Raw genomic sequence first — 13208 nt, forward strand, 5'->3', positions numbered from 1 at the left:
GCTTGCCTATCAGTTAAAAGTATTGTTATCTTTTCAGTTTTATTAATTCTGTCTATAAAAGTACAACAATTTAATATTTTGAGTTACTTATATGTGTCCGTCTCGCGGTGAGACAGTCTTATACAAGACTTGCTAAAGTTTTAAATAGTTAAGATTTAAGAAGATATTGAAAATAACATATAATATTATTATCAACGAAGATAATAAGGTTGCGTCTAGTGAAACACCAACTCTAGAAAAACAAGCAAAAGAAAAATATAGTACGCAATTAAAAGGTTACACTTATGGTTATAAACTTAGAGACTTATGATATGCTATATATACTCTATCATATTAAATTTAAATGAAAAGTAGTACATTTAACAACGTTTAAAATTAAGGTAAATATTCACGCTTGATTCTCATATTGTGAAAACGAGCGCATAATATCATCAACATATTTTAGAATGAGTAACATTTATAATAAGTTACAACTTACAACCGCATCATTTAAAACCCTCATTAGATATCTTAAATTACAACTTGGTCTTAAACTTTTGCACAATTGTTATGGGCATGTTTGGTAATTGGCTTTTTACGTAACTTTTTAATTGGCTTTTAGCTTTTAGCTTGTTATTTAGTCAAACAACAAAAAAATAATGTTTGGTAATTGGATTAATGCTTGGCGTTTTCAATGGCTTTTCCGCCAAAGTTCATAGACTAAGAAGAGTAGCGAATTCTGACGGCTGTTGGGTGCTCTTGCAGCTGAAGTTACAAATATGTCCTTGATTTACTATTATTACCTACCCTTTGGCTATTTTGTTCTTCCAAATAGAGTATGAGTATCAAGATATTCATGAAAACTTTATACTTTACGCTATTGATGTTTTTTTATTTGAGCTTTTTTTTTGAATAATTTTTTACTTGACCTTAATTCACGATATTTGTGGATTTTATTTTTGAATTTAATTTGTTTTGCCACCATAAAGTATTCTTAGGGGTGGTTTGGATTACTACTACTAGTACTAAAGCAGGGAGATAATTTTCCATGTGAAATAGTAAAGCAGGATATAATAATGGAAAAACTTGGAATGAATTTTTTTTATGGTTTGGTATTTATAGTGAAGTATTTAATTAACTTAAAATGGAGTGGGATGGTATTAAGGTAATAAAATTAGCTGCAATTGTAGTTGGCAAAAGAAAACATGTTCTAATGAGAGATGGATCGGAGGAGAGAGAAATCACATCTTACATTTGAGGAAGAACAAATCAAGGTTTACTGGTAGGAGAGAGGAGATGAAGGAAATTATTACCTTGGGGTGGGGTGGGGTGTTGTAATAGCCCCTTATTGGAGGTAAATATTGCAAGTTTTAATATTTATTTTCAATTCAAATTATGTTTATCTCCGTAACTTTTTATTGGATTACTATTTCTCTCCTAATACCCTCAATCCAGGTAAGACATTAAGAATAAAAATTTATCTAGAACGTTAAAGTGGAACACATTTTTTTTTTGTTTCTATTGTCAATTATTTTTTTTAAAGTCATAACAAATGAAACGATTACATATAATACCTTAAATTCCTACTATTATTGTTAATTCAGAACGATACGATGTTTGTGAAGATTTGAATTTTAATGACCATATTTAAATAATAAAAATGAAAAATAAATATAAAATAATAAAAACAACAATAACAAAAGTTTTTAAAGTAATATAAAAGTCAAATATCACACATAATTCAAAATAATAACAAAATATATATTCATGTCCATAAAGGTCATTTTATAGTAAATCAGCCAACAGCCAATAAACAATTTTACCAAACATCTTTATAAACAGTTTGACTTTAAAAGTTAGCTTAGAGGCCAATAAAAACAGCCAATACTTTCACCTGGTCAAACAAGCCAAGCAAAACAGCTAATAGCCAACAACTTTTTGCCAAACAATCCTACTTTCGCACAACTCGATCTTAATAGTGCAAACACTCTCATAATCCAGAAGCTACACTTGAAAAATGTATCCATTTTAAACCATACAACACAAATTATATAAAGCTATTGATAAATAAACTAAACAATAGAAGATATGATGTAGAAAAGTGGCAAAAACTTGGTTTAGTTTTACCAACTCATGCTGTGGTTTGAAAATGGGCTGGGAGTCGATTCCATTACTTAGGTTAGCATAATCTTAGTTTTATCAACTCATTCAGCTCTAAGTCTTGCTTCTTTATTATCTCAAAAGAAAAGTCTTGCTTCTTTATCAGTATTTTTCATACTTATGATGACAAGTGACAACATGAATATTAATTGACTTATTAAATCGGCCGCTACTTAAGTATTTATGTATAGGGATGGCAAAAAAAAACAGGTGAATGCAGTATGTCCTTTTTCATATTTATACGGCCATATCCATCACCTATCCACTATTTATGGCGGATAAAATTTTCATATCCATGCTTGCGCGCCCACCTGGGTATGTATTCAAACCCACCCCACCCACTATGGCGAACTGGGTATATCTATCTGTTGAACATTTAGAGTATATAGACGTAGATTTGTATATACTACATACTTAGTATAGTAGTGGGACTAAATAAATATATTATAAGTCCAAATTAAATGCCTCAAAGAATTTGATGAATCATTACTTTGATTCATAAGTTTTGTTTGATGAATCATTACTTTGATTCATAAGTTTTGTTTGATGAAACATTACTTTGATTCATAAGCTTTGCTTGGTGAAAAACTTTTGTTTCAAAATGAGGTATTGTTTGATGCATAGCTTTATAAATAGAGGTTTCATGCCAAGGGACATTCCATCCCAATTTCATATGATTTATGATTCTCTCTTAAGAATACTCTTATTCTTGTTCTTCCTTTCATGAGATAATATTGAGAGAGTAATTAACTCTTAATATCATCAAAGTTCATAATTCACTACAACACTTGTATTTACTATTGCAATTTTCTTGTGCTAGAATTTTGTTGTGTAGATTGTATCTCAATGTGAATTTCATTTATCATCCCAAGCACCTTTGTGGGAGAATTATCACAATAGGAAAGTGCATGAACGCCTTCTAATTGTTGCAACCTTATCTTCATGATGTCCATTTGGTGATTTACAAAGTAAGGAGTTCCATTGCCATCCACACAAGAGAAATACAAATCGGTTTATTTTATTTGTATTTGCATTATATTTCCTACACTATCATGGGTATAACCAGCTTATACTTGCCTCATATTCACTTCAAGTCCGCGTTATAAACTTTATAAATCCTACAAATTTAATTATACGTCTAATTTTATTTATTCATAAAATATAATAATTTAAAATTAATACTCCTATCTTTAATTTTTTGTCAATAGTTTTTTATAACAACAAATAAAATTAATATCAATTAGTACTTTATAGATATAGGGTGTGGCCGTGTGAGGTTATGGGGCGGGGCGGGTGGATAATGGGTGGGGCGAGTTGGTATGGGCAGATAAAATCTAATACCCACCACCTACCCACTAAATATGAGGCCCCATAATAGGTAGAACTTTTCATACACATATCCACTCACTACACACCAAAATCATACCTATATTCATCTCAATTGAAGGCAAATATAGTGTGAAAACAGTATAATTTTACTGTCGACAATAAAAATAGGAAAGAAATATTTATTTATGACGGTGAAAATAAAAAGTTTCAACAACTAAACAGTTCTGATTCTCGAATTCTTAAGGTTGAAATTCAGTTATGATTGGTTAAACATACGCCACGCAATTCTTTGTTTTAGTTTCAGAAAAACAAAGATGTTTGGTACCTTAAAGTCCTACCCTTATCCACATCTTTCTTTCCTCTCTTCAAAGGCTAAAAGCTAAAACCACCACCAAATCATGTCCTCTTGCACCACCACCACCACCACCACCACCACCATTGTTTTCACTTCTCATCTCACTAACAAAAGCCACCATTATTATCACCAAAACCTTCTTCCTTTTCCGTCCAAACAAACCCTAAAAAAATCATTCAAACCCATTACTAAAATCCAAGTTTCATCCTCATCCTCATCCTCAACTAACAAACCAATATCAACATTTGACACCAAAAAATCCACCTCAAATTCATCCGAAGAAACAATCTTTTTTGATGGTGGGGCTCATTATGGTGATTTACTTGCAAATTTAATTCTGGGTTTTACTCTTTTCTGGCTTCCCTTAACTTTAGCTGCTATTTCAAGGGCATTTTTTCTAAGATATAGGTTTACAAATTTAAGGGTAACTGTAATTTCTGGGTTTACTGGGGAAGATAGAAGTGATTTCTCTTATAAAGTGATTAAAGATGTACAAGTTGTTCCTAGGTTTATTGGAGAATGGGGTGACATTGTTATTACTCTTCAAGATGGTACTAAGGTTGATTTAAGGAGTGTCCCTAAATTTAGGGAGATTGCTAAGTATTGTCTTTCTATGGCTGAGAAACCTGTTGTCCTTAAAGAAACTGGCCCTAAAGGGTTTTGATTGTTTTCAATTGGGTCTTTCTTACTTTTTTTGTTGAAATCAATAAAGAGGTATGTAAATTTTTTCAATTTTCTTGCGTTTTTTTTTGGGGGGGTTTTTGTATAATATTATATGACTATGTGCTAGGAATATACTGTAATTTGTGTTATTTTGTTATGAAGTAAATGCAACTTGAAAAGCTTTTTATAATTGTGGTTCTCTTGATTCTAATTCTTCACTTAATGGCTTGCCTTCTTTATCCTATTATGGTGCTTCAACTAAAATTTTAATGACTTTATATGTTATAATACTTTATCACGCTCCTTTACACAATTCAACATTAGAATTACTTATACAATATTAGCTACAATTTGCAAATTTGAGCATGATATACTCAAACGTTAATACAATTTCTACCTAAGATTCGAATCAAATTTAACATGCTATGTAGGCATTTGTAAAACGCTAGTTTATTATAATTCGCAAATAATTCTTTAAATTAAGTAAACGTAAGTATTATACTTTAGGCAGATTACAGCCTTAAAGTTAGATATATTATTACTATAAACTAATATTCAATGCTCTTTAATTTATGTGCCTGTATGATTGAAAACCTTATACATGCTGACAATTTGAATTTCTTAAGTTGGTGGGAGAAAAGTCACATCCAAAGAGTTCACTTTATTTTGTACAGTTTTCCCTCCAACTTTTTACCCCTACCTTAAGCTTTATGGGTTAGTTATAATTACTTTTTTCTCCACAAATTTTTAACTTTAATCCACAATTACATAAATCAACAAATCTTCACCTCCCCGCCTTCTTCTTCTTCCCCACTAGAAATTATCAAAATTCAGCAATTTCATTGAGAAAAGGAGATACGTGGGAGCAACAAGAGCAGCTTTCATTGAGCTACAATGTTCTTTTGAACTTTATCTGTAACTGTAAGTACACCAAACTATGCTTTTCTTTCTTTCTTTCTGTCTCCTTGATAATATATACCAAACATCCGTTGGAAATACGTAACATGAGGAAGATTACACATTGCGAAAATATTAAGTTGTGGTCTTGTAGACTTGTATATAGTGTTTGGTGCGTAATCCTCCAAATACCATATGATTTTGGGAAATAGTGAACCTCATTAAGTGTATATGCAATTACAACGCTCATTACCTGTGGGTTTTGGGCCCGAGCCCACGGGTGTCCGTGGGTGTGTCTACACGAGTGGGCCTATGGGGTGATTATGTGATGAATTGTCACAGCCTCACTGGTAATTTTTTGGATGACCTGATCACCCGAGAAGGTAACACATACTAATAACATTTCATTATCCCAATACCTCACCTAGTTGGGGTTTGAAGGTTTGGATCATGTATACAATCTTACCCTTATTTGCCTGTTTTAATTGACTCTTGATAGCAAACATCATTTGCAATTCTACATTAAAAGAATGCACATGATTTAATGGGAAGAGAACAAAAACAAGTAGGAAATTCTGTTTGCATACAAATCAGACTCCTTTTTTTCATTTCCAACTCAAATCATCTTGAGTTTAATAGTACATCCTTTTGAGGAAACTAGAAACCTTGAACAAAGCTTATTCTATACTATATGGCATCTGCACACCAAGATAGGAGAAAACAAAAACCAAAGAGGATTTACCAATCCATTGATAAAATCAACTCTACTTTTTCACCTATATCTATATGGGATCGATGGGATTCCCATGTATGAATGGTAATTATACACTCTAGGATAGGCTAAAGTTATGTGTTTGCAGGTGCTGTACAAAAGTGGCTGGGGATTCAAATTACCTTAAACTCGAAACCTCGTAAAACAAAAGAATTAACGCACATCATAGACAAATTAATTCCCATTAGGTTAAGCTTCAGGCAACCTGTAGGGCGAAACAGTAAACAAAGAATGTAGGGAATGCAGGCCGTGTATAGTTGATCTGATGAAGAGAATGTCGTGTTGTCTGTAAGGCACAAAACAACATTCTCGAATGTAGGATCTTTGGAGTGCAGATCGCAAAAAGCCTCTCGAAAAAACTTGGGCCTATGTGGCTGCAGGGCAGGACAAAACAGGAAACAGTAGTAAGGATGTTTGTTATCTGTAAGTAGTGATCAGGGTAAAGTTGCTGTTCAAAGGCCTTGCAGAAGCGCCTTTCTGCAAGGCGGTGCTTGCAAAGGATTGTTGATTGTGTTGTGCGTAGGAGAATCTATCCCGAGTGTCTTCAAAAGAAAGTGCCTTTCCTGCAAATATACAGGGATAAACGAAGTTAGATGATCTGAATAAAGAACGAACGATATTTGAATATACATGTCTTGTAGAGAAAAAGATAGCTTACACTTTCCGAAAACTGTGGGCTTGGTACTGCGGATGCTAGAGATCTGAATATAGGAGTTACTTGAATCGGGGAACAAATCTCTGCAGTCAATAGGCCAAAAATAATTATCATTTTCAGCACAAACTATATATCTCTTTGAATTTTCTACATAATGCAAATCGAAGTAAGAGCTTTTTGGATGTTCTGTAGCAAATTCATAGAGGACAAGAAAATTTGTTAGTTTCCCTCGCTTTTAGATAAGCTTAATTACCTTGATCTGTTGTTAGGCAGGGAATGCGCTTGTCGTTTGTTATGTCAACATAGCCGTTACTTGCTATCTGCGTAGACTTTGAGGTTGCTCCGATATCCTCATGAAACGTGGATATCTCAGCAAGAGAATGTTCTCCTTGATCGCAAGCGGATAAGTTAGTTGATCCGGTACTGTACTCAAAGCTACTTGGTGACTCGTACACATCAAGTTGCCTGCACAGCTCGAAGTTTTACACTATCAATTTGTATTGACTTTACCCTACTGAAAGTCGAAAAACTCGAATTCATCGATGTTACCTTTGAGATGGGTCAATAACCTCATCGCTTCTTCTCGAATTCTCCATCAAGTCTTCGAGATCATTAAGCTGTAAATCTACGTCTTCTTTTTTATATCTTTGCTTCTCGTTTTCTTTGCTTCTTCCAAAGAAACTGTGGAGTACCTGTTTAATGTCCTTTTGTAAATGTCGGTGTATTATTGAAGAAACGAAAGCTAAAGAGCATTTGGGCATGGAAGATTTCTCACTTTCCAGGCATTCTCAAGACTTTGTTTTGTGTTATCCATGTTAACTTTTACAGCAAGAGAGCTAAGTAGGGCTGCTTGTTGCACCAGTGCAGCTACCTTTGGATCATCTTTTTTGAGAAATGCTCCTTCTGATTTCTTATCACCTGTGATTAAAGCCGTATTCATCACTTCCCCTTATTCAAAATAACAAATGTATAGCTCAAGCTTAAGCTCTCATCACGTTTGCCTCTAATACCATGTCAAGAAACTGACTCAACAAAAAACTCGAGCTCATGATTGAAGCCCCAAAATATGTTATATACTCTGTCAATTGATTCAGAAGTTAACCGCAAAATTTGGACAAACATTTCTCCTAATGTAGTTGTTAGTGTCATTACCATTGATGAAAGTGTCCTTCATTGAGAAAACTTTAGAGCCATCAACATTGCAGACATTTTGAGCCAATACTGCTAAAGGCGGTCTTGGATGTTGCTTTGCTAGTATACTTTCTTTGAGCCCAATATTCCCAGAGTTGAAATTTTCTCCAAGATTTGGTATGTGTGCCCTCCTGTAGTTATAGTAAATGTAAGTACTTAGTAATGTAGGAAATAAAGTCATCATCAAACCATGGGTATCCTGTTCATATAAGTTATAGTCATAGTCTGAGGAGGGTTGAAAAACGACAGACTATATCCTAATCGAAGGAGATAAGAAGGTTGCAGCCAATGAAACTCGTTATAGTTAATAATTTGGGTGATTAACATATAACATATTCTGGGGTTTCAGTAGGCTAGTAGGCGCAGAATATGCTATATACTCTGTACTTAATGATTTGGGTGATTAACAATGTCTTTACCTTAATTTTTTAAGAGGTGATGCAATGTCTATCATTGCTTTTGAATGAAAGCCATTACTATCAATCAAAATCCTTTTATTGTTCATATTGATGAATGTATTGTTGTTCTCCTTAGCCAAAGCTTCGCGTTTTGCTTTCTTCTTGCACAAGGTAGAAAATCGGTTCTTCACAGCATTATCCGTCCTGCAATAAATAATATTTTATTAATCCAATGCCATTAAATGACTCCTATTTAGGCAGGATCGAGGAGGTCAAATGTGTACAAGCTTAACCTTGTTAGTGAAAACTAAAAGGTTGTTTTCGATATTAATCCTCAATAACAAACATCATCTGCAACTTTAAAAGACATGTAGTGACTTACCTCCCAGAAACCACCTTAGCTATTTCAGTCCATCTATTACCAAATATTTTTTGGGCCTACAGAATGCAGTAAGCTACCGTCAATACCAAATTCTCAAATTTTAGTTCAATCCAAGTCATTTAATTGCTTTAATCAAAATATATCCATAATTAACCTGCTATAAAGTACAAAATAAATGATTAAATGAGAATAAGCATGATCATAAATCTAATAAATTAGTTTTTCAACTAAATTACATTAATTTTCAATCTCGTCATCTAATATCACCATTTAAACAGACCGTTAGAATTATAATGAGCTCTAAATCAATTACCTCACAAAGCAGCATATCTTCTTCTGGCGACCAACCTCCTTTCTTGAAATCAGAATTCAGATATGTATACCATCTGCAAAATCAAACAAGAAAATTATATCATAAACAATACTCCTCTATCCCCTTTTGAATTGCTACAATATAGGTTAGAATTTAGAAAATGGGACGATTCAAACAAGGAAGAAAAGAGATAGCTCGCACATAAATCTTTAAAACAATTCACATATGATAATAATAAAAGGTATTTTAATAATATGTAAATTAAAATATGAGTTTTTAAATACTTTTTTTATCCCATTAAATTTACTAATTTGACTAAAAATATAATATAAAAATGGTCAAAATAAGCAAATTCAAAAAACCAATAGCATAGTGTATATGAGAATAAATTCCAGTAAAAGACTCAGATTTAAGTGGACCAATAAAACTTTATATGGCACATGTACAAAAATAAGCATAAACCTTTTTTTCATTAAATTTTCACTTACCTTCTTCTACATTGCCTCGTCGTTTTATCTTTAAATTTTGATGCAATTACTGTCCAACTGCCAACCATAAAACAAGCAACCCGATAAAGTTTATTTTTTATTATAATTTAGGCAGAAAAAAAATAATTAAGTCAGAACGGATAAAAACTTTGCCAAAAAATATAATACGTGTTTTAATTCATACAAAACTCAATTCTCAACACGATAACAAATTTTGAAATCCTTGATTATTTTTAAAAAAACCCACCAATAAAACGAAGAAATTAATAAATGCCCATTTCATCTAATCAAAGAATCAAACACTCAAATCGTAGATAATAAGATAAAGATCATACTTTTCAGTCCCATGTATGCTTATTTGCTCCCTTAATATATCATCCTCCTACGAATCAAATTATACCATCAACACCATAATTAATCAAGAAAAAATCAAGATAATGATAGGTAGAAATTTATGAAACAAGAATGAAAAAAATTCAATCCAAAAATACATAAATAAAATTATCATATAAATATATTAAATATGACAATGATATATTTTTGAACCCAATACATAATAGATCCTTGATTATAATTCTTTATGTGTTATATGTTATATATTTTGACATTAATAGCATTTAACATTTTTAATCAAATTATCGAAATAATAATATAAACAGACTCAAGATTACCTTATTTGCATACTTTTAACATCTAAAAAAAGATAAAAATAGAAAGTCAACCTCTTGAGTCCAAGTAACAATACGGCGTTCTTTAGGTTTAGTTGAAGATTCTTCATCAATTTCCTGCTTCTTCTGCAACGTTGTCATATTCTCCAGAAAATGAAAAATTGCATCCTCAATCAACCCAAATGATTTAAATTTTGTTTGATTTTATATAAAAACTATGAATCAATCAACTCTGTTCAATCAAAAAAATCCAAAAATAAATCAAACATCAACAAATGAAAATGGATGAAATAAACAACTAAATCAAGAACAGAGAAAAACAGAGAGATTCAGAATATGGGTAATAATTTTTAAGGGAATTGATTATAAATTGAATGATGATCATCAATATACTCGGGATATCTTGCGTAGAGAAACTATAATAAGATATGAGGTGGGTTGAAAAATGACATACCATACCCTTATTAAATTAGATAAGGAGATTGTGACCAGTGAAACTCTCGACTAAAGAACAATAGATAGTTGATCATCATCATCAATATACTCGATATATCTTGTACATAGAAACTATGATCAAATACGAGGTAGGTTGAAAAATAATAGACTATACCCTTATTAAATTAGATAAATTAGATAAGGAGACCGGGACCAATGAGACTCTCGATTAGAGAATGGTATAGATCTAATAAAATCTAAATAGTATTGGAGTTTTAATTACTTACAATTTAGAATTTGGGTTTGTATAAAGAGGAAGAAAGAAGGGGAAGAAATGGTGTAAAAAAATAGAGTAAAATGGGTAGTTTTTGGGTATTTATATATGAGATAGATTAATTAAAATTGGATTTAATTTTTGAAAAAAGAAATTAGTATGAGGAGGGAAATTACGTGTGTGAAAAAGGGGAGATTTTTAGCTGGATTTTTTTAAAAAAATTAAATTGATAGTAAAATTAATAAAATCATGCTGATTTAGAGGAAGAGGAGCTAAGGGGAGAATGGAGTAAATGAGTGGAAGAAAAGGGAGTAGGAGTATAACGGATGCATTGGAGAGTGGGCGGGCATCAAGCCAAGTTTGAATGTAAATCTTGAAATCAATGTTTGATTAGTCTTTCTTTGTCATAGTTGTGTCACATGCAACCACTTAAAGAGAAGATACCAATACTATAACAACAATGTTTTAAATACTTGCAATTGATAGCGATATTTTTTTATACAATATTTTATAATCAGGTGTAAATATTTGAGAACGAAAAAAGTGTTACTCATCTATCTGCTTAATTTTACATCATTTACAGATAATAATCTCACATCATAATCAGAAATAATGTATAATGAATGTGATAAAACAGTACTTACCCTTTGATTTTTCTACTACTTCAAAGTTGAAGTTTTAGTAATAATGAGGGAGATTTAGGTCACTTTCGGGTAAAACATATACCATTTTTTTTATAAGATAATTGCATTTGATACTTGTTGTCCGTCTCTTTATCCCTCCCTTACCTTAAATCTACTATGTACCCAAATAAACTATTAATAAGGAGCAAATTATTGACACTAGAATAATGTCGGTTAAACACATATCTATGTATGTGAACATATTTAACTCAATTGTTGTTTTTTTAACTGTTATAAAAATTATTATTAATAGATATACGTATCTAAACTTAGATTCTCTTTCCATAGAATATATAACATGTTATAATCTCTAATTATAATATTAAATTTTCATTAAATTAGTTTCTTAATATGACATCAGAGTCAATATAATGATAGATTATGTGTTTAAAATTTATGTATTTCTACATTTGAGTAGAATATCTAACATCATATGTAATAATAATAATAATAATAATAATAATAATAATAATAATGAAATTTCAGCATAATTTGAAAATATGGGAAGATTGATATTCATGCTTTATAATTATATTTTCTTTTTTCTTTAAAAAATTCATTCTCATCAATAATTACTTTAAATAAATAATGTCAAATGGTAATGTTAATATTTATTAATGAGAAAAATTTATATTAAAAATTTTTAAATTTACAATTTAAAATTAATTGTATCTTCCTCATGGGATGACCCTCGTAAGCGGGTTCCTTGTAAAAGTCAACTTTCGTAGGTTTTTAACAAATTATTTTCGTTTTTTGTTTGATTTGGGTAGCTATTAATACATGATGGGCAAGTGAGGCATCCATGACATGTTTGCTTATATCACATTGAAAAATAGCATGCAATACAACCGAATAAGTCTAACAATATGCAACATCATCGATCTGTCTACATGCATATGCCATGCAAAGAAAGGAATGATATTAATTATATTTCCTAAATCTTCCCTCCTTTTTCTACAATATTCAATTTTTGAGTTTGGAATTCAACACAAATTAATAATAGGAGACTTGTAAACAATGCATGATATTATCATGACTTTTATTTGAACCGCAATAAAATATTCGTACTCTCTTAGTTTATTTGTTATTTTAAATTTGCTTTGATTTGCGTTAAATATATAGCAAATTAAAAATCGAAAAATATTGAAATAGAATGTTTGAAGTGAGGAACTCTTTGACCGCACTCTTTTTTATGGATATGAGTTGCCGTCTTTCTTCCTTTTTTAGACTCTGATCATAGTTTTCTTATGAGCAAGATAGATTGAATATGATGATGAATTGTTTGAAGCAAAATCGGTGTTGATTCTAAGATTTTATAAATTTGATCATAAATATAAATAATTTTTACACATAAGTTTTTTTTGGTTGTATACATAGTGTTATACTAATATAATTTGTCATCAGCTATTCATAATACAATTCACAGATAAGTAGGACCAAGCTACTTCACACGCTTTAGTTACGTATTACTATTTTGTTTTTTCCTAATTTATTGGTTATAAGAATTTTTTGCAGAGAAGGAGAGGGAAAATTAATTCAATTTGTAAGCAGTAATAATCAAATTAT

General features: G+C 31.2%; 2 protein-coding genes across 8 annotated transcripts; one reads left to right on the forward strand and one right to left on the reverse strand.

Annotated features, from left to right (window-relative positions):
* Positions 1–3664: 3664 nt before the first annotated feature.
* On the forward strand, positions 3665–4673 carry LOC130820763 (uncharacterized). Its single transcript, XM_057686273.1, has one exon. The coding sequence runs from the start codon at positions 3867–3869 to the stop codon at positions 4485–4487; it is 621 nt and encodes a 206-aa protein (XP_057542256.1). The 5' UTR covers positions 3665–3866; the 3' UTR covers positions 4488–4673.
* A 91-nt stretch (positions 4674–4764) lies between these two features.
* On the reverse strand, positions 4765–11563 carry LOC130820762 (transcription factor MYB124-like). Of its 7 annotated transcripts, none has more exons than XM_057686266.1 (13): positions 10710–11563; positions 10305–10482; positions 9918–9964; positions 9583–9639; positions 9095–9167; positions 8782–8837; positions 8421–8603; positions 7963–8132; positions 7586–7728; positions 7360–7502; positions 7064–7275; positions 6814–6893; positions 4765–6718 (listed from the first exon to the last, which is right to left on the reverse strand). In XM_057686266.1, the coding sequence occupies exons 2-13, from the start codon at positions 10389–10391 to the stop codon at positions 6608–6610; spliced, it is 1362 nt and encodes a 453-aa protein (XP_057542249.1). In that variant the 5' UTR covers positions 10392–10482; positions 10710–11563; the 3' UTR covers positions 4765–6607. The 7 variants fall into 7 exon arrangements, with proteins under 7 accessions (XP_057542249.1, XP_057542254.1, XP_057542252.1 ...); XM_057686271.1 differs by having other exon boundaries at positions 10305–10376; positions 10705–11356; XM_057686269.1 differs by having other exon boundaries at positions 10973–11355.
* Between the last annotated feature and the right edge of the window lie 1645 nt (positions 11564–13208).

This window comes from Amaranthus tricolor, chromosome 8 (genome assembly GCF_026212465.1).
Source record: "Amaranthus tricolor cultivar Red isolate AtriRed21 chromosome 8, ASM2621246v1, whole genome shotgun sequence".
NCBI classification, from domain to species: Eukaryota; Viridiplantae; Streptophyta; class Magnoliopsida; order Caryophyllales; family Amaranthaceae; genus Amaranthus; species Amaranthus tricolor.

Coding starts and splice junctions, on each gene's coding strand:
- LOC130820763 (XM_057686273.1), top strand. CDS start 3,867: ATGTCCTCTTGCACCACCACCACCACCACCACCACCACCATTGTTTTC.
- LOC130820762 (XM_057686266.1), bottom strand. CDS start 10,391: ATGACAACGTTGCAGAAGAAGCAGGAAATTGATGAAGAATCTTCAACT. Junction 9,168..9,582: donor ACGAGGCAATGTAGAAGAAG/GTAAGTGAAAAT, acceptor TTGATTTTGCAG/ATGGTATACATATCTGAATT. Junction 7,729..7,962: donor GAAGGACACTTTCATCAATG/GTAATGACACTA, acceptor CTTTAATCACAG/GTGATAAGAAATCAGAAGGA.